This window comes from Mobula hypostoma, chromosome 6 (assembly GCF_963921235.1).
Source record: "Mobula hypostoma chromosome 6, sMobHyp1.1, whole genome shotgun sequence".
Lineage (NCBI taxonomy): Eukaryota > Metazoa > Chordata > Chondrichthyes > Myliobatiformes > Myliobatidae > Mobula > Mobula hypostoma.
In genome coordinates, this window is record NC_086102.1 from 94,361,238 (window position 1) to 94,388,500 (window position 27,263).

Genomic DNA, 27,263 nt, shown 5'->3' on the forward strand with positions numbered 1-27,263 from the left:
AGTCAAAGGTGCAGCCATGGGCACATATTTGGATCCAAGTTCCACATACACATCTCCTTGTGGAATGCATGGAACAGTCTTGGCTCCAGTTCAGTTAGAGCTCCTTCCTCACCTTTTTCTCTGGGACATCAATGATCTTCCTGCTCTCGTACAGAATGAAAATTGGCACATCGTTGCTGCCAGTCTCCACTCTGCTTTCGTACATATCTTCCCTTCCCTTCATCATCTCTATCTCCATCTCAAGGACAGATCAGTGTTCAATCCCCATTACAAACCTACACAATCCCACAGCTGCCTGTGATTCCCACAGAATCCCGTAAGGATTCCAGTCCACTGGAGTTATCCAGCAAGGAAACCAGCCTTTCTGCCCAACTCCTCCATGCCAATCGTGCATTTGATCTATATTCTCCAGCATGTAACTGGACTGGTGCAGTGGGTGGGAGTGAGGCAGTGGAGGGAGGCAGGGAGGAATGGGATGATGGAGGGAGTGTGAGCGAGAGTGAGGCGATGGAGGGAGGGAGGAACGGGATGACGGAGTGAGTATGGGCGAGAGTGAGATGATGGACTGAGAGAAATGGGATGATGAAGGGAGTATGGGCGAGAGTGAGATGATGGAGGGAGGCAGGGAGGAATAGGATGATGGGAGTGTGGGCGAGAGTGAGATGATGGAGGGAGGCAGGGAGGAATGGGATGATGGAGGGAGTGTGAGCGAGAGTGAGATGATGGACTGAGAGAAATGGGATGATGGAGGGAGTGGGCAAGAGTGAGATGATGGAAGGAGGCAGGGAGGAATGGGATGATGGAGGGAGTGTGAGCGAGAGTGAGGCGATGGAGGGAGGGAGGAACGGGATGACGGAGTGAGTATGGGTGAGAGTGAGATGATGGAGGGAGGCAGGGAAGAATGGGATGATGGAGGGAGTGTGGGCGAGAGTGAGATGATGGACTGAGAGAAATGGGATGATGGAGGGAGAGTGGGTGGGAGTGAGGCGATGAGGGAGGCAGGGAGGAATGGGATGATGGAGGGAGTGTGGGTGTGAGTGAGGCAATGGAGGGAGGCAGGAAAGAATGGGGTGATGGAGAAAGTGAGGGAAGATTTAAGTGAATTGAGGGAGTACAAGGGTGAGAATGAACATAAGAACATAAGAAATAGGAGCAGCAGTCGGCCATCTGGCCCCTTGAGCCTGCTCCACCATTCAATAGGATCATGGCTGATCTGGCCATGGACTCATCTCCACCTACCTGCCTTTCCCTCATAACCAGTAATTCCCCTACTATGCAAAAATCTATCCAACCTTGTCTTAAATACGTTTACTGCTTCACTGGGCAGCTCCTCCTCATATTCATCCTAAATCTACCCCGCTCCCCGCCCCCCCCCGAATCTTGAGGCCATGTCCCCTAGTTCTAGTCTCATCTACCAGTGGAAACAACTTTCCTGCCTCTATCTTCTCTATCCCTTTCATAATTTTATATGCTTCTATAAGATCTCCTCTCATCCTTCTGAATTCCAGTGAGTACTGTCATGGTCTGGTCCCGTGAAGTCTGCATTCCGGCTCATGGTCCGGTCTGTGGACTCAGGGCTCCGGGTCTTCCAGCTGTCCCTTGTTTGGAGGAGTTAATCATAGGCACCTGATTCCCATCTTGGGGTTTGGAATGTAAGTAGCTTTGGGGTTGAGTGTGGGCTGCTGGTTTGTCCTGTCAAGACCCCCTGGGAGCAACCTGCCAGTGGAAGGCTAGAGCGGCCACTTGCCATCTTTAGGCCGCGTTGGGGAGCCATCGCTCATGGAGCCTTGCTGTCAGTAGTCGGAGCTGTCTTTGCGGTATGGATTTGGCTGTTTCCTGGGCCAGCTGAGTGGCTGTCAGCCACTCCAAGCTAGGTAGGGATCCGGCTGTTTCAGTAGCCAGCCGAGGTTGCTGGCCGTAACTGCTGCTCAGAGCAACCCCGATGCCAAGATGGAAACGTCTGATGTTCTTCGGTGTTTGTCTCCTCTTGTCCTCGCCTCCGTGGAGTAAGTCAGGCCATTCTGCCGTTGCCCTGTGGGGGGGATCTGCCATGTCTTGTCCTCACATCCGTGGGGTAAGTCAGGCTGTTCTGCCGTTGCCCTGTGGGGGCTGCGGATCTGTCATGTCTTGTCCTCGCTTCCGTGGGGTAAGTCAGGCCGTTCTGCCATTGCCCTGCAGGGGATCTGTCATGTCTTGTCCTCGCCCCCATGGGGTAAGTCAGGCTGTTCTTCCATTGCCCTGCGGGTGGGGGGACCTGTCTTGTCTTGTCCTCGCCTCTGTTGGGTAAGTCCGGCCGTTCTGCCATTACCTGACGGATGGTCCTGTCCCACCTTGGTGTGGAGAAGAAGTTGAGTCCCGGCTTGTCTAAGGATAAGTCCCGGCTCTATGTTTGATGTTCAGTTCCCAGTCTGTCTCTGAGCTCCAGCCTCTGAGTTAGCAGCCTCCAAGCCTCAAGACCAAGACGCCAGCCTGTCTCCAAGTTCAGGAGCCAAGACCCCAGCCCGTCTCCAAGCTCAGGAGCCAGGACCCCAGCCATGTCCTGTCCTGAAGCCATATCATGTCCTTGCCTGGTTCTGGGGTCCGAGCCTGAGGCAAGACCCAGGTTCTGGGTCCTTGTCCAGTCTCTGGCTTGGAGTCCAAGCCTTGTCTCCTAGTCCATGGTTTCTAGTTCTGGTCCCGCTCTCCCTAGCCCAGGCTGCTAGTTCTTAGTTCCTTGTCTGGGTTCCCTGTCTTGTGCATGTCCTAGCCCAAGTCTGTATTCTTGTCCCTGCTCCTTGTCTGTATCCTGTTACATCCCTACTCTAGTCAAGTCCTGTTCCTTGTACTTCAGTGTCTGTGTCTTGCATTTGGGTCCACCATCAATGACCCCATTGTGACAAGTACAGCCCCAGGCGACTCAATTTCTCCTCATAGTCTAACCCCCTCATCTCTGGAATCAACCTGGTGAACCTCCTCCGCACCACCTCCAAAGTCAGTATATCCTTCCTCAAGTAAGGAGACCAGAATTGCATGCAGTACTCCAGATGTGGCCTCACCAGTACCCCATCCAGAAGCAGCATTACCTCCCTGCTCTTAAATTCAATCCCTCTAACAATGAAGGCCAACATTCCATTTCCCTCCTTGATAGCCTGCTGTACCTGCAAACCAACCTTTTGTACTTCATGCACAAGCACTCCCAAGACCCTCTGCACAGCAGCATCCTGCAATTTTTTACTATTTAAATAATAATCTGCACTTTCATATGCCCTTCCAAAGTGGATGACTGCATTTACCAACATTGAACTCCATCTTTCAGACCCTTGCCTACTTGTATCTCTCCGCAGACTCTCCGTATCTTCTGCACAATTTACTTTTCCACTCAATGAAGTGGGTGGAGGGGACAAGAAGAGTGGTTTAAACCTAACATATCACATCCGTTCTCACAGGGATCAGAAGTGGAAGGAGCAAGCAGCTTCCAGGTCCTGGGTGTCAATATCTCTGAAAATCTAACCTGAATCCAAGATATCTATGCAGCTACAAAGAAGGTATGACAGTGCCTATACTTCATTAGGTGTTTAAGAAGATTTGATATATCACCAAAGACATGCTCAAACTTCTATAAGTGTACCATGGAGAACATTCTAACTGGATGCATCACCGTCTGGTATGGGGGTGGGGGTACTGCACAGGATTGAAATAAGCCGCAGAGAGTTGTAAACTTAGTCAGCTCCGTCAGGGGCACTAGTCTGCACAGTATCCAGAACATCAAGGAGCGATCCATCATGAAGGACATGCCTTGTTCTCATTGTTACCATCAGGAAGGAGTTACAGAAACCCGAAGGCACACACTCAACAATATAGCAACTGCTTCCTTCCCTTTTCCATCCAATGTCTGAATGGACTTTGAACCCATGAACACTACCGCACTACTCTTTTTATTTCTATTTTTGCACTACTTACTTAGTTTAACTATTTAATATTCATATAAATAAACGTGCAGACTATTTTCTAAATGGGGAGAAAATCCAAAAATCTGAGATGCAGGGGGATTTGGGAGTCCTTGTATAGAACACCGTAAAGGTTAACTTGCAGGTTGAGTCAGTGCTGAGGAAGGCAAATGCCATGTTAGCATTCATTTCAAGAGGTCTAGAGTATAAAACCAGGGATGTGATGCTGAGGCTTTATAAGACACTACTGAGGCCTCACCTTGAGTATTGTGAATCGTTTTGGCACAAGGACAATTCTGGGAATGAAAGGGTTATCATGCAAGGAATGTTTGATAGCTCTGGGTCTGTACTTGCCTGAACTTAGAAGGATGAGGGGGGATCTTATTGAAACCTTTTGAATGTTGAAAGGCCTAGACAGAGTAGATGTGGAAAGGATGTTTCCCATGGTGGGGGAGTCTAGGACAGGAGGGCACAGCCTCAAGATAGAGGGGCATCGATTCAAAACAGAGATGCGGAGAAATGTCTTTAGCCAGAGGGTGGTGAATTTGTGGAACTTGTTACCACAGGCATCTGTGGAGGACAGGTCGTTGGGTATATTTAAGGCAGAGCAATGGGCACTGCATCAAAGGTTACGGGGAGAAGGTCAGGGAGTGGGGCTGAGGAGGGGAAAAAAGGATCTGTCACAACGGGGTGCTGGGAACGGACCCAAATGCGAGACACAGACACTGAAGTACAAGGAACATGACGACTGGAGTAGGGATGTGACAGGATACAGGCATTTGCAGGGACAAGAACACAGATTTGGGCTAGGGAAAGCGTTACCAGGACTAGGAACCATGGACTAGCAGACAAGGCTTGAACCCCAAGCCCGAGACTGGACAAGGACCCAGAACCTGGGTCTTGCCTCGGGCTCGAACCCCAGAACCAGGAAAGGACATAACATGGCTTCAGGACAGGACATGGCTGGGGTCTAGAGGCCTGAGCTTAGAGACAGGCTGGGGTCTTTGCACTTGAGGCTTGAGGCTGGGGTCTTGGGTCTTGAGCTTGGCCTGGGATCCTCAAGGCTTGGGTTCTTGGAGCTTGGCCTGGGACCCTCCAGGCTTGGGCTCTTGGAGCTTGGCCTGGGACCCTCCAGGCTTGGGCTCTTGGAGCTTGGCCTGGGACCCTCCAGGCTTGGGCTCTTGGAGCTTGGCCTGGGACCCTCCAGGCTTGGGCTCTTGGAGCTTGGCCTGGGACCCTCCAGGCTTGGGCTCTTGGAGCTTGGCCTGGGACCCTCCAGGCTTGGGTTCTTGGAGCTTGGCTACGGGATCCTTGAGGCTTGGGTTCTTGGAGCTTGGCTGCGGGATCTTCAAGGCTTGGGTTCTTGGAGCTCAGAGACAGACTGGGAACCGAACATCAACATAGAGCCGGGACTTATCCTAAGACAAGCCAGGACTCAACTTCATCTCCACACCAAGGTGGGACAGGTCCCTCCAACAGGTAACGGCAGAACGGCCAGACTTACCCAACAGAGGCAAGGACAAGACAAGACAGATCCCCCCGCAGGGCAACGGCAAAACGGCCTGACTTACCCCACAGAGGCGAGGACAAGACAAGACAAGACAAGACAGGACCCTCCGCAAGGCAATGGCAGAACAGCCTGACTTACCCCACGGAGGCGAGGACAAGACCAGACAGATCTCCCCCCCAGCCCCCCCGCAGGGCAACAGCAAAATGGCCTGGCTTACCCCATGGAGGCGAGGACAGGAAGAGACAAACACCAAAGAACGACAGACAGTTCCATCTCTGCTCTGGGGAAGCTCCGAGTCTCAGTTCAGCCAGCAACCTCAGCTGGCTACGGAAACAGCTGGATCCCTACCTAGCTCAGAGTGGCTGGCAGCCACTCAGCTGGTCCAGGAAACAGCCCAATCCATACTGCAAAGACAGCTCCGACTACCGACAGCAAGGCTCCATGAAGCAATGGTTCTTCAACACGGCCTAAAGATGATAAGTGGTCACTTTAGCCTTCCACAGCAGGTTGCTCCCAGGGGAACTGACGAGACAAACCAGCAGCTCACACTCAACCCCAAGGCTACTTATACTCCAAGCCCCAAGATGGGAATCAGGTCCCTATGATTAACTCAAACAAGGGACAGCTGGAAGACCCGGAGTCCTGAGTCCACGGACCGGACCGTGAACTGGAATCCGACTTCATGGACCGGACCATGACAGGATCAGCCATGATTGAATGGCAGAGCATTCTCAATGGGCTAAATGGCTTAATTCTGCTCCTATGTCTTATAGTCTTTTTTATATACTTACTGTAATTCACAGTTCTTTTCTCTATTATTATGTATTTCATTATACTGCTGCCGCAAAGTTAACATATTTCACAACGTACAGTGGCATGCAAAAGTTTGGGCACCCATGGTCAAAATTTCTGTTACTGTGAATAGTTAAGTGAGTAGAAGATGAACTGATCTCCAAAAGTCATAAAGATCTTTTCTTTCTTTCTTTCTTTTTCCAATATTTTTTATTAAACTTCATATACACAAAAACAGAATTCATAAGGATACTCATTATAAGTCAAAATAAGGTAGCACAAAATGCACTATATATAATCACACTGATACAATCACGGTATCCCATATTCATAAACAATCAAATAAAATAAGTTAAACATGAAACATTCTTTTCAACATTTTAGCAAGATTAGTGTATTATTTTTGTTTTGTACAATTTTAGAGTGAAAAAAAGGAAAGGAGCATCATGCAAAAGTTTGGGCACCCCAAGAGATTTGAGCTCTCAGATAACTTTTACTAAGGTCTCAGACCTTAATTAGCTTGTTAGGGCTATGGCTTGTTCACAGTCATCATTAGGAAAGGCCAGGTGATGCAAATTTCAAAGCTTTATAAATACCCTGTCTCAAACCTTGTTCCAACAATCAGCAGCCATGGGTTCCTCTAAGTGGCTGCCTAGCACTCTGAAAATTAAAATAAATAATGCCCACAAAGCAGGAGAAGGCTATAAGAAGATAGCAAAGCGTTTTCAGATAGCTGTTTCCTCAGTTCGTAATGTAATTAAGAAATGACAGTTAACAGGAATGGTGGAGGTCAAGTTGAGGTCTGGAAGACCAAGAAAACTTTCTGAGAGAACTGCTCATAGGATTGCTAGAAAGGCAAATCCCCCCGTTTGACTGCAAAAGACCTTCAGGAAGATTTAGCAGACTCTGGAGTGGTGGTGCACTGTTCTACTGTGTAGCAACACCTGCACAAATATGACCTTCATGGAAGAGTCATCAGAAGAAAACCTTTCCTGCATCCTCACCACAAAATTCAGCGTCAGAGGTTTGCAAAGGAACATTTAAACAAGCCTGGTGCATTTTGGAAACAAGTCCTGTGGACTAATGAAGTTAAAGTAGAAATTTTTGGCCTCAATGAGCAAAGGTACGTTTGAAGAAAAAAGGGTGCAGAATTTCATGAAAAGAACACCTCTCCAACTGTTAAGCACGGGGGTGAATCAATTATGCTTTGGGCTTGTGTTGCAGCCAGTGGCACGGGGAACATTTCACTGCTAGAGGGAAGAATGATTTCAATTGAATACCAGCAAATTCTGGAAGCAAACATCACACCGTCTGTAAAAAAGCTGAAGATGAAAAGGAGGATGGCTTCTACAACAGGATAATGATCCTAAACACACCTCAAAATCCACAATGGACTACCTCAAGAGGTGCAAGCTGAAGGTTTTGCCATGGCCCTCACAGTCCCCCGACCTAAACGTCATCGAGAATCTGTGGATAGACCTCAAAAGAGCAGTGCATGCAAGACAGCCCAAGAATCTCACAGAACTAGAAGGCTTTTGCAAGGAAGAATGGGTGAAAATCCCCCAAACAAGAATTGAAAGACTCTTAGCTGGCCACAAGAAGCGTTTACAAGCTGTGATACTTCCCAAAGGGGGTGTTGCTCAGTACTGACCATGCAGGGTGCCAAAACTTTTGCTTTGGACCCTTTTCCTTTTTTGTTATTTTGAAACTGTAAAAGATGGAAATAAAAAAGTAATCTTGCTTAAAATATTAAAGAAATGTGTCATCCTTAACTTTATCCCTTTTGGAAATCAGGTCATCTTTTACTTTGCTTAGCTATTCACAGTAACAGAAATTTTTACCAGGGGTGCCCAAACTTTTGCATACCACTGTATGCCAGTGATATTAAACCCAATTCTGATTCCGATATGGAGGCTGCACTCCCTTAAAAAACCCTCACTTCAACCATAACCCTACCTTCAGACCTGCCGGAGTCCAGTAGTAGTTACTGTACTGCTTCACCATACAGTTGGCTTTGGCTTCAAAGTTTGAAATCGAGTCATTACTCCACCACTGATGCAAATTTCCATCTATGTCATATTTCCTACCTACAAATGAAACAAAACAATTGAAGTACCCAAGAGTTGTACATAGTTATCAAAAGTGTACTGACACAAAAACTCAGAGGCAAATGAACTGTGAGGGGTATAGACTAGGCAATAATCCTGGTCAGGTGGAAGATCGTTTAGTGGGTGAGCACTTTACGATAGCCTTGGACAGAGAAAGGGAGAAAGGAGCAGACAGTATGGGAAAGTATTTGCTTGGGGGAGGTCAAATTATGACACAATTAGGCAGGAACTTGGGAGCATAATTTAGGAAAAGATGTACTTTTTGGGAATAGCAACAGAAATGTAGAAGTTGCCTCGGGAGCACTTGCTGTGGGTTCTGGAAACTTTGTCCCATTGAGGTAGGGAAAGGATGGTAGGGTGAAGGAACCATGCATGATATTGCTGGCTACACCCCATTACTGGGGGATTTGAGACCGCAACAAAAGTGGTCAGGAGCAGGACAGGAAGCTTGGAAAAGTGCAGTTGCAGATCACTTTCCAGGTACGGACACCTCTGAAGTCTTTGCAAGCTGGGGTTTTCTGTAATAACTGCACCAATGTGTGGGCGAGTCTCGCCCCATCTCGCATGCTGTAGGGATCACGGTCAGGGTGGTCTGGCTGCTTCATCATTGCAGTTGGCCACAGCAGGGTTCTGCCACGTCTCCCAGTCTACTGCTCCGTGCTGCAGTCAGGAGGCCAGTGATCACCTTCAGTCACCGAGTCTGGGCCCAGTGCCCTGGGATTTGACAGTATTCACAGTGAGTGTGTTTGCGCCCAGTGCCCTGGGATTTGACGGTATTCACAGTGAGTGTGTTTGGGGCCAGTGCCCTGGGATTTGACAGTATTCACAGTGAGTGTGTTTGGGGCCAGTGCCCTGGGATTTGACAGTATTCACAGTGAGTGTGTTTGGGCCCAGTGCCCTGGGATTTGACAGTATTCACAGTGAGTGTGGAGCCAGTGCCCTGGGATTTGACAGTATTCACAGTGAGTGTGTTTGGGCCCAGTGCCCTGGGATTTGACAGTATTCACAGTGAGTGTGTTTGGGGCCAGTGCCCTGGGATTTGACAGTATTCACAGTGAGTGTGTTTGCGCCCAGTGCCCTGGGATTTGACAGTATTCACAGTGAGTGTGTTTGGGGCCAGTGCCCTGGGATTTGACAGTATTCACAGTGAGTGTGTTTGGGGCCAGTGCCCTGGGATTTGACAGTATTCACAGTGAGTGTGTTTGGGCCCAGTGCCCTGGGATTTGACAGTATTCACAGTGAGTGTGGAGCCAGTGCCCTGGGATTTGACAGTATTCACAGTGAGTGTGTTTGGGCCCAGTGCCCTGGGATTTGACAGTATTCACAGTGAGTGTGTTTGGGGCCAGTGCCCTGGGATTTGACAGTATTCACAGTGAGTGTGTTTGGGCCCAGTGCCCTGGGATTTGACAGTATTCACAGTGAGTGTGGAGCCAGTGCCCTGGGATTTGACAGTATTCACAGTGAGTGTGTTTGGGGCCAGTGCCCTGGGATTTGACAGTATTCACAGTGAGTGTGGCATAAAGGGCTGACACCATTCTCTGATCACTGTGCCAATGTGCTGAATTTAGTCCGGTCCCTGTAGGTTATATTTGGTGCTACGTTCTGTCTTTGCACCACCCTAACACTGTTGCTTTTAGCCAGTTCTGAGAGTTGTTGAGAGGACCAGACCAAAGGAGCACAGGATGTTTCCCAAAATTTCATAGAGGCATACAAATTGGCACCAGCCCCTCCAAATCTGTGCTTACCATCAGCAACCCATTTACTCAGATCTAAACTCCGACATTCCCATCAACTACCCCAAATGCTACCGCTCGAGGGGTAACTTACATTGACCAATCACCTACAGACCCAGCCATCTTGGAGATGTGGAAGGAACCTGGAACACGTAAGGGAAACCGAGCTGGTTATGGGGAAAACATGCACATCCCACATACCACAGGCAAGCGAGGGGCAAAATTGGCCCTCTTGAAGATCAGAGTGGTCGTCTATGCATGGAGTCAAATGAGGTGTGGAATACCTTTACTCAGGAGGCAGACACGCAGCCCATATCATGGTTCATTTATTTTCTTTCTCAACCCCATTCTCCTGCGTTCCCTGTAACCATTGCTACCCCTACTAATCAAAAACCTATCAATTTCCACTTTAAATATACCCAGCAACAAAAGGTGAAATGTTTAAGAACATGAGGGGGAACTGCTTCTCTCAGAGGGTGGTGAGAGTGTGGAATGACCTGCCATGGGGAGTGATGGATGCAGGTTTGATTTCAACATTTAAGAGAAATTTTTCAGGTACATGGATGGATGGGTTATGGAGAGCTGTGGTCGATGGGACTAGGCAGATTAATAGCTCAGCATGGGCTAGAGGAGGCAAAGGACTTGTTTCTGTGCTATGACGATGATTCCTGATGCCAGGATTAAACCCAGGTTTCTGGACATTGTGAAGCAATATTCCTTGCAGCACTCCATGAATGTTAATGTTCAGATTATTAAAGGAACCTCTTGTATTGTAAAAGATAAACTCTTGATCTCCCAATTACCTTGTTGCAGACATTGTACCTGATGTGTCTGCCTATACTGCACTTTCTCTGTAACTGGAACACTAAATTCTGCATTCTGTTTTGTTTTTAACTAACTCAATGAACCTGTGTATGGCATGATCTGTCAAAAGACAAAGGCATCTCTGTACATAGAGCCACACAGAACAAAAACAGGCCCTTCAGCCTAATTGCTCCATGACAACTAAGATTCCCATCTAAGCGAGTTCCATTTTCCTGCAGCTGGCCCTATATCTCTCTAAATCCTTCCAATCGATGTACCCTCCAAGTTCCCTTGCAAATGTTATTATTTTTCTTGCCTCCACCACTTCCTCTGGCAGCTGGTTCCATTTCCTGATCACTGTCTAGTGAAAATGTTGCCCCTCAGGTTCTTATTAAATCTCTCCCTTCTCACCTTAAATCTGTGACCTAGTTCTCTAGTGTGACCACTAGTTCTCTATTCTGCAATCCTGGGAAGCGGACAAAGTGCATTCACCCCATTATTGACCCTCAATTTTATATACCTCCATACAATCACCCCTCATTCAGCTAAGCTCCATAAGAGGTCTCAACATGCTCAACCTCTCTCCACAAGTCAGTCCCTCATGGCACATGACAATAGAAAACAAATCCCAGATACAACAACTAACACATCAGTCAAAAGTGTTTTTCTCACTGCAAGCCCAGTAATTCCCAGACTCCTCCATTTGCCAATTTGTGAATCAGCAATCCGTACATTTCAGAAGGCTGCTAGGTTGATAAGAGATACGATATGCTTGCCTTCCTCACTAGGAACAGAGTATAGGACTCAGGGAGTCATGTCACAGCTGTATAAAGCTGTGGATAAGCCACACTTGCAGTGTTTTTGCACAGACAGTGGCAGGTCCATATAATGAACTGTCAGGGTGGTGGAGGTATAGATTAAGAGACTCTTAGCTGGGCACAGGAATGAAAGAAAAGATGAGGGCTATGTGTGAGGGAAGGTTTTGAGTTAAAAGGTTAGCGCAACATGGTGGGTAGAAGAGTCTGCCCATTCAGCTCATCAGGTCTCCACCACTCAATCATGGTTCATTTATTTTCCTTGTCAGCCCTATTCTCCTGCATTCCCTGTAACCACTGATGCCCTTACTAATCAAGGACCTATCAATTTCCTCTTTAAATATACCCAGTTTCTTGTCCTCCCCAGTTGTTTATGCCAGTGAATTTCACAGAATCACACCCTCTGGGAAAAGAAATTCCTCCTGTAGAATTCCTCAAATCATGCTGCCTTCATTTTCTTCCTTACTCTCAACACCTTTAAGCGAAGATCATGTCTGCATAATTTCATTGAAGCTTTTGAGGTAGCGGTAGGATTGGTGAATAAGGTTCACGCAGTCTACATGCTAGTTTTAATCAGGGTGCAATTGGCAGACAGGTCAAAATACTTCTGTGCACAGGAGAGTGGCAAATTAGCTCCATGGCATAAAGCAAGGGGCAATGGTTGATGGGTGACTGCTACACAGAGCTTGGCATAGAGTTCCTTGCTTCCAAGTGTAAAATAGCGTAGACATCAATGCAGAAACATATTAAAGATGTTTGCACATGGCACTGACCCTGTTTCAGACTGCAGAAAGATTGAGATGAGCAGAAAAGTGATGGTTTGTTTATTTTTTCAATCCTGCAGTGTCATCTGACAACTTTTAGTGACATTTTATCAGACCAGAGACACTTACCACGGCTATCAAAGGCATGTGAAAACTCATGTCCGATAATGGTACCGATTGCTCCATAACTGATAGACCTGCAATTGTAAGTAGTTCACCATGTGAAAGATCAAAGATGTTCCACTCCATAATACCAGACTTCTTAACCGTGTCAAGATGAACCCTGAATCTCTTCTGATCACACATCCCCTAAGTCATATTGTGGATTCTGCCCATCTGAAGCACAATGGACCTGGGTCTTCACTTAACGTTTCAGTGCTATTTTCTGCCTTTGGACCATTTTAACATGATTGTTTTCAGCCAGTTTTGAGTTCTTGGGGGGACCTGACCTGAGGTTGGATAGGTTCAATTTCATTTCCAACCAAAAACCACATGATGCTTCCCACCATTGCATGGGTCATGGAAACAGGTCCTTTGGCACCCCCTCCTCCCACCCCAGTCCGTGCTGACCACCAACAACCCCTTTATACAGATCCCACTCATTCTCCTCACAGTCCAATCACTTCTACACCCCACCCCAGTCCGTGCTGACCACCAACAACCCCTTTATACAGATCCCATTCATTCTCCTCACAGTCCAATCACTCCCCCCATCCCAGTCCGTGCTGACCACCAACAACCCCTTTACACAGATCCCATTCATTCTCCTCAAAGTCCAATCAACTCTACACCCCACCCCAGTCCGTGCTGACCACCAACAACCCCTTTATACAGATCCCATTCATTCTCCTCACAGTCCAATCACTCCCCCCATCCCAGTCCGTGCTGACCACCAACAACCCCTTTACACAGATCCCATTCATTCTCCTCAAAGTCCAATCAACTCTACACCCCACCCCAGTCCATGCTGACCACCAACAACCCCTTTACACAGATCCCACTCATTCTCCTCACAGTCCAATCACCCCTACAGCCCACCCCAGTCCGTTCTGACCACCAACAACCCCTTTATACAGATCCCATTCATTCTCCTCACAGTCCAATCCCCTCTACTCCCCACCCCAGTCCGTTCTGACCACCAACAACCCCTTTATACAGATCCCATTCATTCTCCTCACAGTCCAATCACCTCTACCCCCCCACCCCAGTCCGTTCTGACCAGCAACAACCCCTTTACACAGATCCCATTCATTCTCCTCACAGTCCAATCACCTCTACCCCCCCACCCCAGTCCGTTCTGACCACCAACAACCCCTTTATACAGATCCCATTCATTCTCCTCACAGTCCAATCACCTCTATCCCCCACCCCAGTCCGTTCTGACCACCAACAGCCCCTTTACACAGATCCCATTCATTCTCCTCACAGTCCAATCACCTCTACACCCCACCCGAGTCCGTTCTGACCACCAACAACCCCTTTACACAGATCCTATTCATTCTCCTCACAGTCCAATCACCTCTACACCCCACCCGAGTCCGTTCTGACCACCAACAACCCCTTTATACAGATCCCATTCATTCTCCTCACAGTCCAATCACCTCTACCCCCCACCCCAGTCCGTTCTGACCACCAACAACCCCTTTACACAGATCCCATTCATTCTCTTCACAGTCCAATCAACTCTACCCCACAACCACCTTCTATCAAGTGTTTCGAAGTAACATGAGGAGAAAGGTTGAAGTTGGGAAGACAACTAGGGGTTGGACATGAGGAATGTTGATGAACTCAGAGGAACTCACTGTCTGAGAGTCAGACAGATGGAAAAGGCATGCTCGTCTTCATCGGTCAGGATACAGAAAATAAAAGTTGAGTTGCTTACAAAGCACTGGTGAGACTGCACTTGGAGTATTGCATGCTCTTCTGGTTGCCTCCTTATAGGAAGGGTATTGTTGCACTGCAGAGTGCACGTAGATTCAACGAGATATTGCCTGGACTGGAAATGGGGAGAAACTGGACAGGCTGATTCAGAATCGGTGTTATTATCACTGATAAATGTCTTAAAATTTGTTGTTTTGTAGCAGCGGTACGTTGCAAAGCATAAAGATTGCAAGTTACAAAATAATTAAATAGTGCAAAAGACAAATAGTGAGATGGTGTTTGTTTTCCCTGCAATGACAGCTAAATAATGATTATCAGAGGTACAGATAATCAAATCTTCTGCACATGGTAGGTTTATGAAAATTGAGAAGGCATGGGTTTAAGTGTGAGGAAGGAGCTTTAAATGGGATCTGATGGATAGTTTTCTTCCCCCACACAGATACTGGTTGATGTCTGGAAACTACTGCTAGTTGTGGTGGTGGAATCAGATTTGGCTACTACTAAGAGACATATAGACGGACACATAAATAAGCAAGACTTAGAAAGTTTCAGGCAAATGGGATGAGTATAGATGGGCAAAAGGTGTGTGTGGATCTGATAGCCAGAAGGCTCTGTACTTGTGCAGGGGCTCCCAAGCAAAGGTGCATGGACCCCTCGGATAATGGTAAGGGACCATGGCATAAAAGGTATGTACCATCCTATGATTCTGTGAGACTGACTTGATAAGATGCACCTTAATAGAGTTAAGAATGAAGGCCACAAAATAAAAGAAGCAGAGATAGAAAACTTGTGAAATGAGAGAGCTGCTCCTTAGACTGGATGTAACACTCCGGAGCAGTTTGGCAAAGGTGCACTGAATTTCTGAAAGTACACAAATCAATTGGTGCACCAAGAAATTATAAATGCCGCATTTTGGATGGGTTGAATACAAAGGGATGAGCAATTCTGAAGGGTCTAAGTGCAGAGAGAAGTGGGAGTACTTGTATAGATCAACACTGAATTCTGGAGGAGCTCAGTAGGTTGAGCAGTATCTATGGAGAGGGTTAAACAGTCGACGTTTCAGGCTGAGACTCTTCATCAAGACTTTACTTCTATAAAGTAAATGCAAATAGCAGGCCAGGAGGTGAAAGTGGTTAAAAAAGCAAAAGGGATTTTGAACTTAGATCACAGGAACAAGAAAGCCATGGTGAATCTCAGTAAACACCAGTTCAGCCACATGGTGTTCCTGGTCCCAGATGTCTCACTTTAGGGAAGATATGAAGGCTTTGGAGGGGGTGCAGCAGAAATTTACTGATACGATTCCAAGTGTGAGGAAGGGGCAGGAGTATGTTACTTCTGAAACTGGAGATGCTGATGTTGTCGACCTCAGAGCAGGGAGGCTGTAAGAGACCTGACAGGTGACAAAGGGCATAGAAAAACCATTCCCATTGATAGAGGGGGACAAGAATCAGAGAACTCAGGGATATAGACCATAGAAACAGCCCATAGGCTTTGCCGTGACCTTCTATATCTTTCCTATTCACAAGGTGCATGAAAGTGATTGTGAAAGAACCAAAAGTGATGCAAGGAAAAAGCCTTTTGGGTCTCGATGCACAGGCAGGGTTAGTAGTGGGGGCACTACTGGTTCGATTGTAGCAGGAGCTGGAGAAGTATTTGAAAGGGAACAATGTGCAGAGCTGTGTTGATAAAGACTCAGGGAGGTGGCACAAGCTGGATATTCTTACATCAAAAGTATTCTTACATAGAGACAGTACAAACTCAATGGGCCAAAGAATTCTCTTCTGTGATAGTGTGAGATTCCAGGGGAGGTGTTAGGAGATGAAGATGGTGATCCAAGCAGCCATCAATACCTGGGTCTGGGGATGGGTTGTGGCAGTGAATGGTGTTTGGTTTGAAGGGAGAAGAGAAATGAGTCAAAGCAATCAGAGGGACAAACACTACTTACAAAGGATACTCTTCTCCCCAGAAAAATGGTTTTTGAAGCTCACCAGCTGGAAACTCTGCAAATGGGATGGAAACAGGTCAAATTCAGTAGAGACAGATTCAACCCACTTAGAACACGTGTGCTTCAGTCTAAGATCCCCTCGTGTTTTAAGAAGGCAACGATAATCCCGGTGCCAAAGAAGAGCAAGGTGGCATGCCTGAATGACTATTGACCTGTGGCTCTGACATCAATTGCTATGAAGTGCTTCGAGAGATTGGTTATGGCACACATCAACCACAGCCTACCGGTCAACCTCGACGCTTTGCAATTCGCCTACCGGAGCAACAGGTCAACAGCAGATACCATCTCTCTGGCCCTACATTCTTCCTTAGGACACCTGGAGAATAAAGATGCATATGTAAGGCTCCTTTTCATTGACTACAGCTCTGCCTTTAATACCATCATTCCAAATAAACTGATTCCTAAGCTCCGGAACCTGGGCCTTAGCACTCAGATCTGCAGCTGGATCTTCAACTTCTGCACAGACAGGACCCAGGCTGTAAAAATAGGGGATAAGCTCTCCTCTACAATCACTCTGAGCATCGGTGCCCCACAAGACTGTGTATTTAGCCCCCTGCTGTACTCACTGTACACCCATGATTGTGTAGCCAAGTTTCCATCAAACTCAGTATGTAAGTTTGCTGATGACACCACAATTGCAGGCCTTATCTTGGGTAATGATGAGTTTGAGTACAGAGAGGAAATTAAGAACCTGGTGGCATGGTGCAAAGACAATAACCTATCCCTCAACGTCAGCAAGACGGAGGAATTTGTTGTTGACTTCAGAAGGAGTAGTGGACTGCACGACTCCATTTACATCGGTGGTGCACAAGTGGAACAGGTCAAAAGTTTTAGGTTCCTCAGGGTCAATATCACAAATGACCTGACTTGGTCCAACCAAGCAGAGTTCACTGCCAAGAAGGCCCACCAGCGCCTTTACTTCCTGAGAAAACTAAAGAAATTTGGCCTGTCCCCTAAAACCCTCACTAATTTTTATAGATGCACCGTAAGAAGCATTCTTCTGGGGTGCATCACAGTCTGGTATGGAAGTTGTCCTGTCCAAGACCGGAAGAAGCTGCAGAAAATTGTGAACACGGCGCAGCACATCACACAAACCAATCTTCTGTCCTTGGGCTCACTTTACATCGCACGCTGTCGGAGCAGTGCTGCCAGGATAATCAAGGACACGACCCACCAGCCAACACAATTTTCGTCCCTCTTCCCTCTGGGAGAAGGCTCAGGAGCTCGAAGACTCGTACGGCCAGATTTGGGAACAGCTTCTTTCCAACTGTGATCAGACTGCTGAACGGATCCTGACCCGGATCTGGGCCGTACCCTCGAAATATCCGGACCTGCCTTTCGATTTCTTTGCACTACCTTACTTTCCCTTTTCTATTTTCTATTTGTGATTTATAATTTAAATTTTTAATATTTACTATCGATTTGTACTCCAGGGAGCACAAAGTGCAGAATTAAATATTGCTGTGATGATTGTACGCTGCAGTATCAATTGTTTGGCGACAATAAAGTATAAAGTATACCTGTGGGAGGGTGGTTAAAGTAGCCTTTTCAGGGTCTCTGGCAAGGCTAACGTTTATTGCTCAACCCTCATGCTGTTATGAGTATGTGGGTGAACTGCCTGCTTCAAGTGCTGCCGTCCTGGTGAAGATATGCAGATGGGCTTCCAGGATTTAGACCCAGAGATGATGGAAGAAAAGCAAAGCTAGGATGATACCCAACTTGGGAGGGGAACGCATAGATAAGACCAAAAGATACAAAGAATTAGGCCATGGCTGATCTAATTTTCCTCCCAGCCCTAATAGAAACAGAAATCTACAGCACATTACAGGCCCTTCGGCCCAGAATGTTGTGCCGACCATGTAACCTACCCTAGAAACTGCCTAGAATTTCCCTACCACATAGCCCTCTATTTTTCTAAGCTCTATGTACCCATCTAAGAGTTTCTTAAAAGACCCTATGTATCTGCCTCTACCACCTTCACTGGCAGTGCATTCTATACACCCACCACTCTCACCGTGAAAAACTTAACTCTGACATCCCCCTTGTACCAACTTCCAAGCACCTTAAAACTATGCCCCATCATGTTAGCCATTTCAGCCCTGGGAAAAAGCATCTGGCTATCCACACGATCAATGTCTCTTATCATCTTGTACACCTCTATCAAGTCAACCCTCATCCTCCATCACTCCAAGGAGAAAAGGCCAAGTTCACTCAAGCTATTCTCATAAGGCATGCTCCCCAATTCAGGCAACATCCTTGTAAATCTCCTCTGCACCCTTTCTATAGTGTCCACATCCTTCCTGTAGTGAGGTGACCAGAGATGAACACAGTCCTGCCAACTGAGGTCTAAGTAATTTTTTATGTAGCATTAACATATTGCATTACCTCACAGCTCTTGAACTCAATCCCATGGTTGATGAAGGCCAACACACCATACGCCTTCTTAACAATACTGTCAACCTGCTCAGCAGCTTTGAGTGTCCTGTGGACACGAAACCCAAGATCTCGCTCATTCTTCACACTGCCAAGAGTCTTACCATTAATATTATATTCTGGCTTCAAATTTGACCTACCAAAATAAACCACTTCACACTTATCTGGGTTGAACTCCATCTGCCACTTCTCACCCCAGTTCTGCATCCTATCAGTGTCACACTGTAACCTCTGACAACCCTCCAGACTATCCACAACACCCTCAACTTTTGTGTCATCAGCAAACTTACTAACCAACCCTTCTACTTCTTCATCCAGGTCATTTATAAAAATCACAAACAGGAGGGGTCCCAGAACAAATCCCTGCGGAACACCACTGGACACTGTCCTCCAGGTAGAATACAAATCATTCACAACCATCCTTTGCCTTCTGTGGTCAAGCCAATTCAGGATCGACAACGCAAGATCTTGGATCCCATGCCTTATTACTTTCCGAATGAACCTTGCATGGGGAACCTTATCAAATGTCTTACTGAAATCCATATACGTACGATACATCCACTACTCTAACTTCATCAATGTGCTTTGTTTGTAAGGCATGACCTGCCCTAGACAAAGCCATGCTGACTATCTCTAATCAGATTATTATTATCAGAGCATTAATCCAAATGCTCCTAAATCCTGCCTCTCAGGATCTTTCCCAACAACTTGCCCACCACTGAAGTCAGACTCACTGGTCTATAATTTCCTGGGTTATCTCTACTCTCTTTCTTGAATAAGGGAACAACATCTGCAACCCTCCAATCCTCAGGAACCTCCCTCATCCCCACTGATGATGCAAAGATCATCGCCAGAGGCTCAGCAATCTCCTCCCTCGCTTCCCACAGTGGCCTGGGGTACATCTCATCTGGTCCCGGCAACTTATCTAACTTAATACCTTTCAACAGCTCCAGCACATCCTCTTTCTTAATGTCGATATACTCAAGTGTTTCAGTCTGCTTTAAGTCATCCCCACAATTTCCAAGGTTCTTTCCACTGGTGAATACTGAAGCAAAGTATTAAGTATCTCCGCCACCACCTCAGACTCCGTGCACGTTCCCACTCTCACTCATAATTGGTCCTATTCTCACATGGCTCATCCTTCCCACCATACACCTTCACACCCTGACAAATCAAGAATGTATCAACCTTTGCTTTAAATATACATAAAGACTTGGCTTCCAAAACTGCCTGTGGCAAAGAATTGCACAGATTTGCCACTCCTTGGCTAAAGAAATTCCTCCTCATCTCTGTTATAAAAGGACACCCCTCGATCCTGAGGCAATGTGCTCTGGTCTTAGATTCTCCCGCCATAGGGAACATCCTTTCCACATCTACTCTATCACAGCCTTTCACCATTTTAATAGGTTTCAATTAAGTTACCCCTCATTCTTCTGAATTCCAGTGAGTACAGGTCCAGAGCCATCAGATCCTCTCCATATGACAAGCCATTCAATCCTGCAATCATTTTCGCAAACCTCCTTCGAATCCTCTCCAGTTTCAGCACAGCCTTTCTAAGATGGGGCCCAAAACTGCTCACAATACTCCAAGTGAGGCCTCATCAGTGCTTTATAAAGTCTCAACATTATATCCTTACTTTTATTTTCTAGTCCTCTTGAAATGAATGCTAAAATTGCATTTGCCTTCCTCACCACAGACTGAACCTGCAAATAAGCCTTTAGGGAATCCTGCACAAGAACTCTCAAGCCCCTTTGCGTCTCAACTTTTTGTATTTTCTCTCCGTTTAGAAAGTAGTCAACCCTTTCATTTCTTCTAACGAAGCGTATGACCATACACTTCACAACATTGTATTCTATCTACCACTTCTTTGCCCATTCTCCTCATCTGTCCAAGTCCCTCTACTTCCTCAAAACTATCTGCCCCTCTACCTATCTTTATATTATATTCAACAAAGCCATCAATTCCATCATCCAAATCATTGACAAATACTGTAAAAAGAATCAGTCCCAGTACAGACCCCTGTGGAACACCACTGGTGGCCAGCAGCCTTTATTCCCACTCTTTGCATCTTGCCAAACAGCCACTACTTTATCCATGTTAGAATCTTTCCTGTAATACCATAGGCTTGTAGCTTGTTAAACAGCCTTGAGTGTGGCACCCTGCCATAGGCCTTCTGAAAACCCATGTACACAACATCAGCTGATTCTCCTTTGTCCATCTTGCTTGATATTTTTTAAGGAATTCCAACAGATTTGAGCAAACCATGCCGCCCAATAACCGGTTTTATCACGTGCCTCCAAGTATCCTGAGATTTCATCCTTAATAATCGACTCCCAACATCTTCCCAATCACTGACATTGGACTAAATGGCCTGTAATTTCCTTTTCTACGTCTCTCCCTTCTTGAAAAGTGGAGTGATATTTCCAATTTTCCTGTTTTCTAGAACTATTCCAGAATCTAGTCATCATTACTGATGCCTCCACAATCTCCTCAGCCACCTCCTTCATAACCCCGGGGCGTTCACCATCTGGTCCAGGTGACTCATTTACCTCCAGACCTTTCAGTTTCCTGAGAACCTTCTCTCTAGTAATGCCAACTTCACACACTTCATGACCCCTGTCTCCTGGAACTTCCACCATACTGCCAGTGTCTTCCACAGTGAAGACTGATACAAACTACTTAGTCCATCTGCCATTTCCTTGTACCTCATTCCTATCTCTCCAGCAATACCTTCCAGCGGTCTGATATCCACTCTCTCCTCTCTTTTACTCTTTATGTATCTGAAGAACCTTTTTCTATCTTTAATGTTATTGGCTAGCTTATTTTCATATTCCATCTTTACTTTCTGAATGACTTTTTTTTAGTTACCTTCTGTTGGTACTTAAAAGCTTCCCAATCCTCTAACTCCCCATTATTTTTTGCTCTCTTATATGCCCTCTCTTTGGCTTTGATTTCCCTTGTTAATCATGATTGTGTCATCTTGCCTTTAGAATACTTCTTCCTATTTGGTGTATATATCCTGTGCCTTCCAAATTGTTTCCAGAAATTCCAGCCATTGCTGCTCTGCCTTCATCCCTGCCAGTGTTCTTTTCCAGTCGATTCTGGACAACTCCTCTCTCATGCCTCTGTAATTCCCTTCACTCCATGGTAATACTGATACATCTGACTTTAACTTCTCAAATTTCAGGGTGAATATGATCATTTTCTGATCACTCGTCCCCAAGGTTTCTATTACCTCAAGCTCTCTAATTAATTCTGGTTCATTGCACAACCCCTAATCCAGTACAGCTGATCTGCTAGTGGGCTCAGCCACAAACTGCTCTAAAAAAAAAATCTGGTAGACATTCTAGAAAATCCTCCTCTTGGAATCCAGCACCAACCTAATTTTCCCATTCTACCTACATATTGAAATCCCCCACAACTATTGTAAGTCTGCCCTTTTGGCATGCATTTTCTATCTCCCATTGTAATTTGTAGACACATCCTCACTACTGTATGGAGGTCTGTATACAATTCACATCAGGGTCTTTCTACCCTTGCAGTTCCTTAGCTCTATCCGCAATGATTCACCTTCTGATCCCATGTCACCTCTTTCTAATGATTTGATTTCAGTTTTTACCAACAGAGCAACACCACCCCCTCTGCCTTTCTGCCTGTCCTTTTGATACAATGTGTATCCTTAGACATTAAGCTTCCAGTTATAATCTTATTTCAGCCAAGATACAGTGATGCCTATAATATTATACTAACCAATCTGTAATTGTGCTACAAGTTCATCGACCTTATTCCGTATACTGCATGCATTCAAATACAACATCTTCAGTCTTGTGTTCACCCTTTGCGATTTTGTCTGCCTTTTACGTTGCAGCTCATCCTGTTGACTGCAATTTTGTCCTTTCATCAGCCTCTCCGTGCGAGGAGTCTCACTACACCTTGCCTCTGGTTGTAAACCAACTTTCTCATCTTCAGAACTATCACTCCGGTTCCCATTCCCCTGTGTACTTAGTTTAAACCCTCCCAAACAACTCTAGCCAACATTCCCACAAGGACATTGGACCCTCTCTGGTTCAGGTGTAACCCATCCCTTTTGTAGAGGTCGTACCTTCCTCAGTAAAGATCCCAATGATCCGTCAATCTGAACCCCTGCCCCATGCACCACACATTTACCTGTCAAATTATCCTTTTCTTACCCTCACTGGCATGTGGCACAGGCAGCAATCCAGAGATTACTACCCTGGAGGTCCTGTTTCTCAGCTTTCTGCCTAACTCCCTAAAATCTCTCTTCAGGACCTCCTCACCTTGTCTGCCTATGTCATTGGTGCCAATATGTACTAAGACTTCTGGCAGCTCACCCTCACCCTTGAGAATGCCTTGGACCTGATCTAAGACATCCCTGACCCTGGCACCAGGGAGGCAACATGCCACCCGGTGTCTGTCATGCCCACAGAATCTTGTCTCTGTTCCTCTGACTAAAGAATCTCATATAAACACTACAGTGCTCTTCACCTCTCTGCTTTTCTAAGCCACGGTATCAGAGAGCCAGAGACCTGTTTACTGTGGCTCCCCCAGATAGGTTGACCCCTCCATACTATCAAAAGCTGTGTATTTATTACTGGGGGGAATGGCCACAGGCACACTCTGCACTGGCTCTGCCCTTCCCCTCCATCTCCTGACAGTTACCCATCTCCTGCAATCCAGATGTGACTGTAGCTCCTGTCTGTCACCTCCCCATTCTCCTGTATGAGTCGAAGATCATCGAGCTGTAGCTCTAGTTCCTTAATCTGTTCTCTCGGGAGCTGTAACTCAGTGCTCCTGCTGCAGATGTGTTTATCTGGGGGGTGCGGAGGTCTCCCAGACTTCCCACATCACACACACTGTACAAAACACTGCCCCTGGAGCTACTCTCACTAACCTACTATACCCTCACAGACAAGAAATGGACAAGTAAGAACAGAAACAGAGTAACTTATAAGATACTTTTCCCGACGACCCAAAAGCCTCTCTAAACACTAGCAGACTCACATCAGCGGCTGCTCCGCCTACGCCTGTGCTATTTTTGTTGGCCTGTTCTAATGAATCCCTCCTGCTGATTGGCCGCTCCTCAGCTCAGAGAAACTGCTACGAAGCTCTGCTTTTAAAATCTCGATCACCATCCTGATTGAAATCTAGCTATTTTTACACACCCCTGACGTTGGTTGGTCACCTGCTGCCCTGCTCCTTGGCGGTAGAGATTACTGCTTTGGGAGGTACAGTACTATCGAAGTAGCCCGGTTTTGCTTTGTTATTATAGTCATAAGCACCGAGAAACAATGAAAGGCTGCTGTCTGCATGCCATCTGGACAAATCTTTCCATACATAAGAATATCAAGGTCGTTCATGACACAATATCAGTGCCTAGGCCTGAGGACAGCTGGGTATCCCAGTCGTGTAGCAGCAAGTACAGAGTGTTCATAGTCATAGTCATAGTCATACTTTATTGATCCCGGAGGAAATTGATCCATCACACTCCTGACGTGATTTGTAGATGGTGGAAAGGCAGGAGGTGATCACCCAGCCCCTGGCCTGCTCTTGTAGCCACAATGTTTATGGTGAGTTTCTGGTCAGTACTGACCTCAAAGGTACATTTTGTTTTAGTTCCTTTCCTGTTAATTTCAAGGGCGGGTTGAAGTTTAAAAAATTCATGAACAGCCACACCACATCACTTCATCTCTCTTCTCAAACAGACTTTCCTTATTTTTACCATTATGTCAACAAACTGTTGACACTTCTTCAAATGTGTCCACTTTCTCCAGATTGTGTGAGTCCAAGCTAGACCTGTGCCTTTCTAGGAGATTTTAAACTGCTGAGAGTAGTAAACTCCTCGTGGACACCTCCCCCCCAACCCTGCCCCACCGGCCGCCGAGCTGCGATGCTTGTCAATGTCGTGACCCACACAGAGCAGTCTTTGTTAGGTTCGTAGGGATTGGGTTGGGCTGGCTCTCCGGTCTGCAGTCAACGAATGACACGGTGCTAAGCTGAACTGAACTGAACCGAACCTGGACTGTTTCAGTGACCGTGTGGTTCGATGTTTTATATTCTCTATTCTTCACTCAGTTTTTGCTGTTTGCATGATTTTTTTGTGCATGGGGGGGCGGTTTGATGATTTCCTTTGAACGAGAAAGTCCATGATCAGCATCCTGGGGTGAAGTCTGAAGTTGGAAGCCGGATGTCTCCAAGTCTGAAGTTGAGACCAGAAACAAGGTCTGAAGGCCCGAAAGTGGCCTGTCCTGGGGTTGGGGCCTGACTGGGTGGTGGGAGGGACGGGAAAGAGGCTCGTATTGCTGTTGTCTTGTTCAGTTTCTGTTGTTGCTGCTGCTTGTGTTGTTCTGGGGGACTTTGTGGGCATGCAATGATGGTGCTGGAATGTGCAGGCTGCCCCCAGTGCATCCTTTGGTGTGCTTGTTAACACAAATGGTTCATGTGCATGTACCTGAATCTATGGGAGGTGCTCCTGCAAGAAGAGAAATCCATTACTAAAGATTCCACTCTCCAGATCATGCCATCTTCTCCCAGCTACCACTGAGCAGGAGGTACAGAAGCCCCATGTCCCACATCACCAGCTACTTCCCTTCAACCATACAGTTCTTAAACCAACTTGCACAATCCTAATCACGACCTCAGTATTGAAACATTATGACCACTCTGCACAGCAATGGACTTTTTTTTATTCTAACTGTATTGTTTCTTGTAAAATGTGTAAAACTCAATGGGCCAAATGGCCTAATTCTGCTCCTATGTCTTTTTGTCTTGTGTCTTTTGATTTAATATGTTTCTCTTGTGAATGTTGTGTGACTGATGACTGTGCTAAGATGCTGCTGCAAATGAGATTTTCATTGTACCTCTGTGTACATGAGCTTGTGCTCATGACAATAACCTCCATTTTGATTTCTCTGCTCCCCAGGCCACCTTTTCGCTGGTTCAGTGAGATTGAATGTCTTCCTACTCTAGACCCAGTGTCCATTTCCATCTATTGCTCTTGGTCAGCCCATTCCTCTCATTCTCTGCTTCCATATCTCCATCAGTTATAACATCCACAATGAACCCTTGCTGGTCAGTGGTGTAGCGGCATCCGCACCGGATTTCGAGGCGAATGGTCCTGGGTTCGAATCTGGCCAGCTCCTTGCATGCTTTCAATCCGTGCTGGATTGAGCATTGAGCTAGCAACTCAACCTCATAAAAAAACAGTCAAATGCTAAAGAAACAGCAAGGTTGCTACCCAATGCGTGGAGAGGAACAATGAAAAAAAAGCAATGAACTCTTGGTGCCATGACAATCTTGACACCCACACCCACACCCACACCCACAGAGTGGAGCATACATCCCGTCTGCTAAGGTGAAGGTGGAAATAGTTGAGAGCTTCAAGTTCTTAGGGGTAAATACCACTAAAGTTCAAAGTAGAACATACAGACTCATTGGCCATGTTATTAGGACTTCTTGAACCAAATCAAGTGGCCACTGTGTGTATGTACGTGGTCTTATGCTGCTGTAGCCCATGCACTTTAAGGTTTGACATCTTGTGTGTTCAGAGAGGCTCTTCTGCACACCACTGTTGTACTGCGTGGCTATTTCAGTTACTGCCACTTTCCTGGCAGCTTGAAGCAGTCTGGCATTTTCCTCTGACCTCTATCATTAGCAAGGTGTTTCACCCATAGAACTGCTCTCACTGGATGTTTTTGCTATTTGCACCATTCTCTGTAAATTCTAGAGATTTTGGGTGTGAAAATCCCAAGGGATGAGCCGTCTCTGAGGTACTCAACCCACCCCACATATGCCATCTTGATCATCCCATTGTCAAAGTCACTTAGATCACATTTATCCCCCATTCTGATGTTTGGTCTGAGCAACAGCTGAACCTCTTGATCATGTCTGCATGTTTTTATGCATCAAGTTTCTGCCAAATAACTGGCTGATTCGATGTTTGCATTAATGAGCAGATGTGCCTAATAAAGTGCTACTAAGTGTAAGTCACCATGTACTATCCCGAAATTCATTTTCTTGTGGGCATTCACAGTAGATACAAAATCAGAATCAATGAAACACTACTGAAACCAAGACAAAATAACCTATGTGCAAAAGACAACAAATTGTGCAAATACAAAAAGAAAAACAAAATAATGATAATAAATACATACATAATAACTAATATTGAGAAAATGAGTTTTAGAGTCCTTGAAAGTGAGTCCATAGGTTATGGAATCAGTTCAGGGTTGGGGTTAGTTATCCACTCTGGTTCAGGAGCCTGATGTTATATTAACAATAACTTAGAAAGCAGCCTGTCAGATACAATATAGCTTTATTATATAGCAAAGACGAGTGGGAAGCCGGAGGATTGGGAAACTTTTAAGGAGCAACAGAAGGTAACTAAAAAGGCAATACGCGGAGAAAAAATGAGGTACGAAAGTAAACTAGCCAAGAATATAAAGGAGGATAGTAAAAGCTTCTTTAGGTATGTG

At 46.1% G+C, this 27,263-nt stretch overlaps 1 protein-coding gene across 1 annotated transcript in view; it reads right to left on the reverse strand.

Annotated features, from left to right (window-relative positions):
* phex (phosphate regulating endopeptidase homolog, X-linked) overlaps nt 1-27,263 on the reverse strand; it is a 94,112-nt gene that overhangs the window by 12,672 nt on the left and 54,177 nt on the right. The window contains exons 12-14 of the mRNA XM_063052535.1: nt 16,279-16,333; nt 12,582-12,649; nt 8,185-8,315 (exon numbers count right to left, since the gene is read on the reverse strand). Of these exons, the coding sequence (XP_062908605.1) occupies nt 8,185-8,315; nt 12,582-12,649; nt 16,279-16,333 (254 nt within the window). The remainder of the gene's footprint in view (nt 1-8,184; nt 8,316-12,581; nt 12,650-16,278; nt 16,334-27,263) is intronic.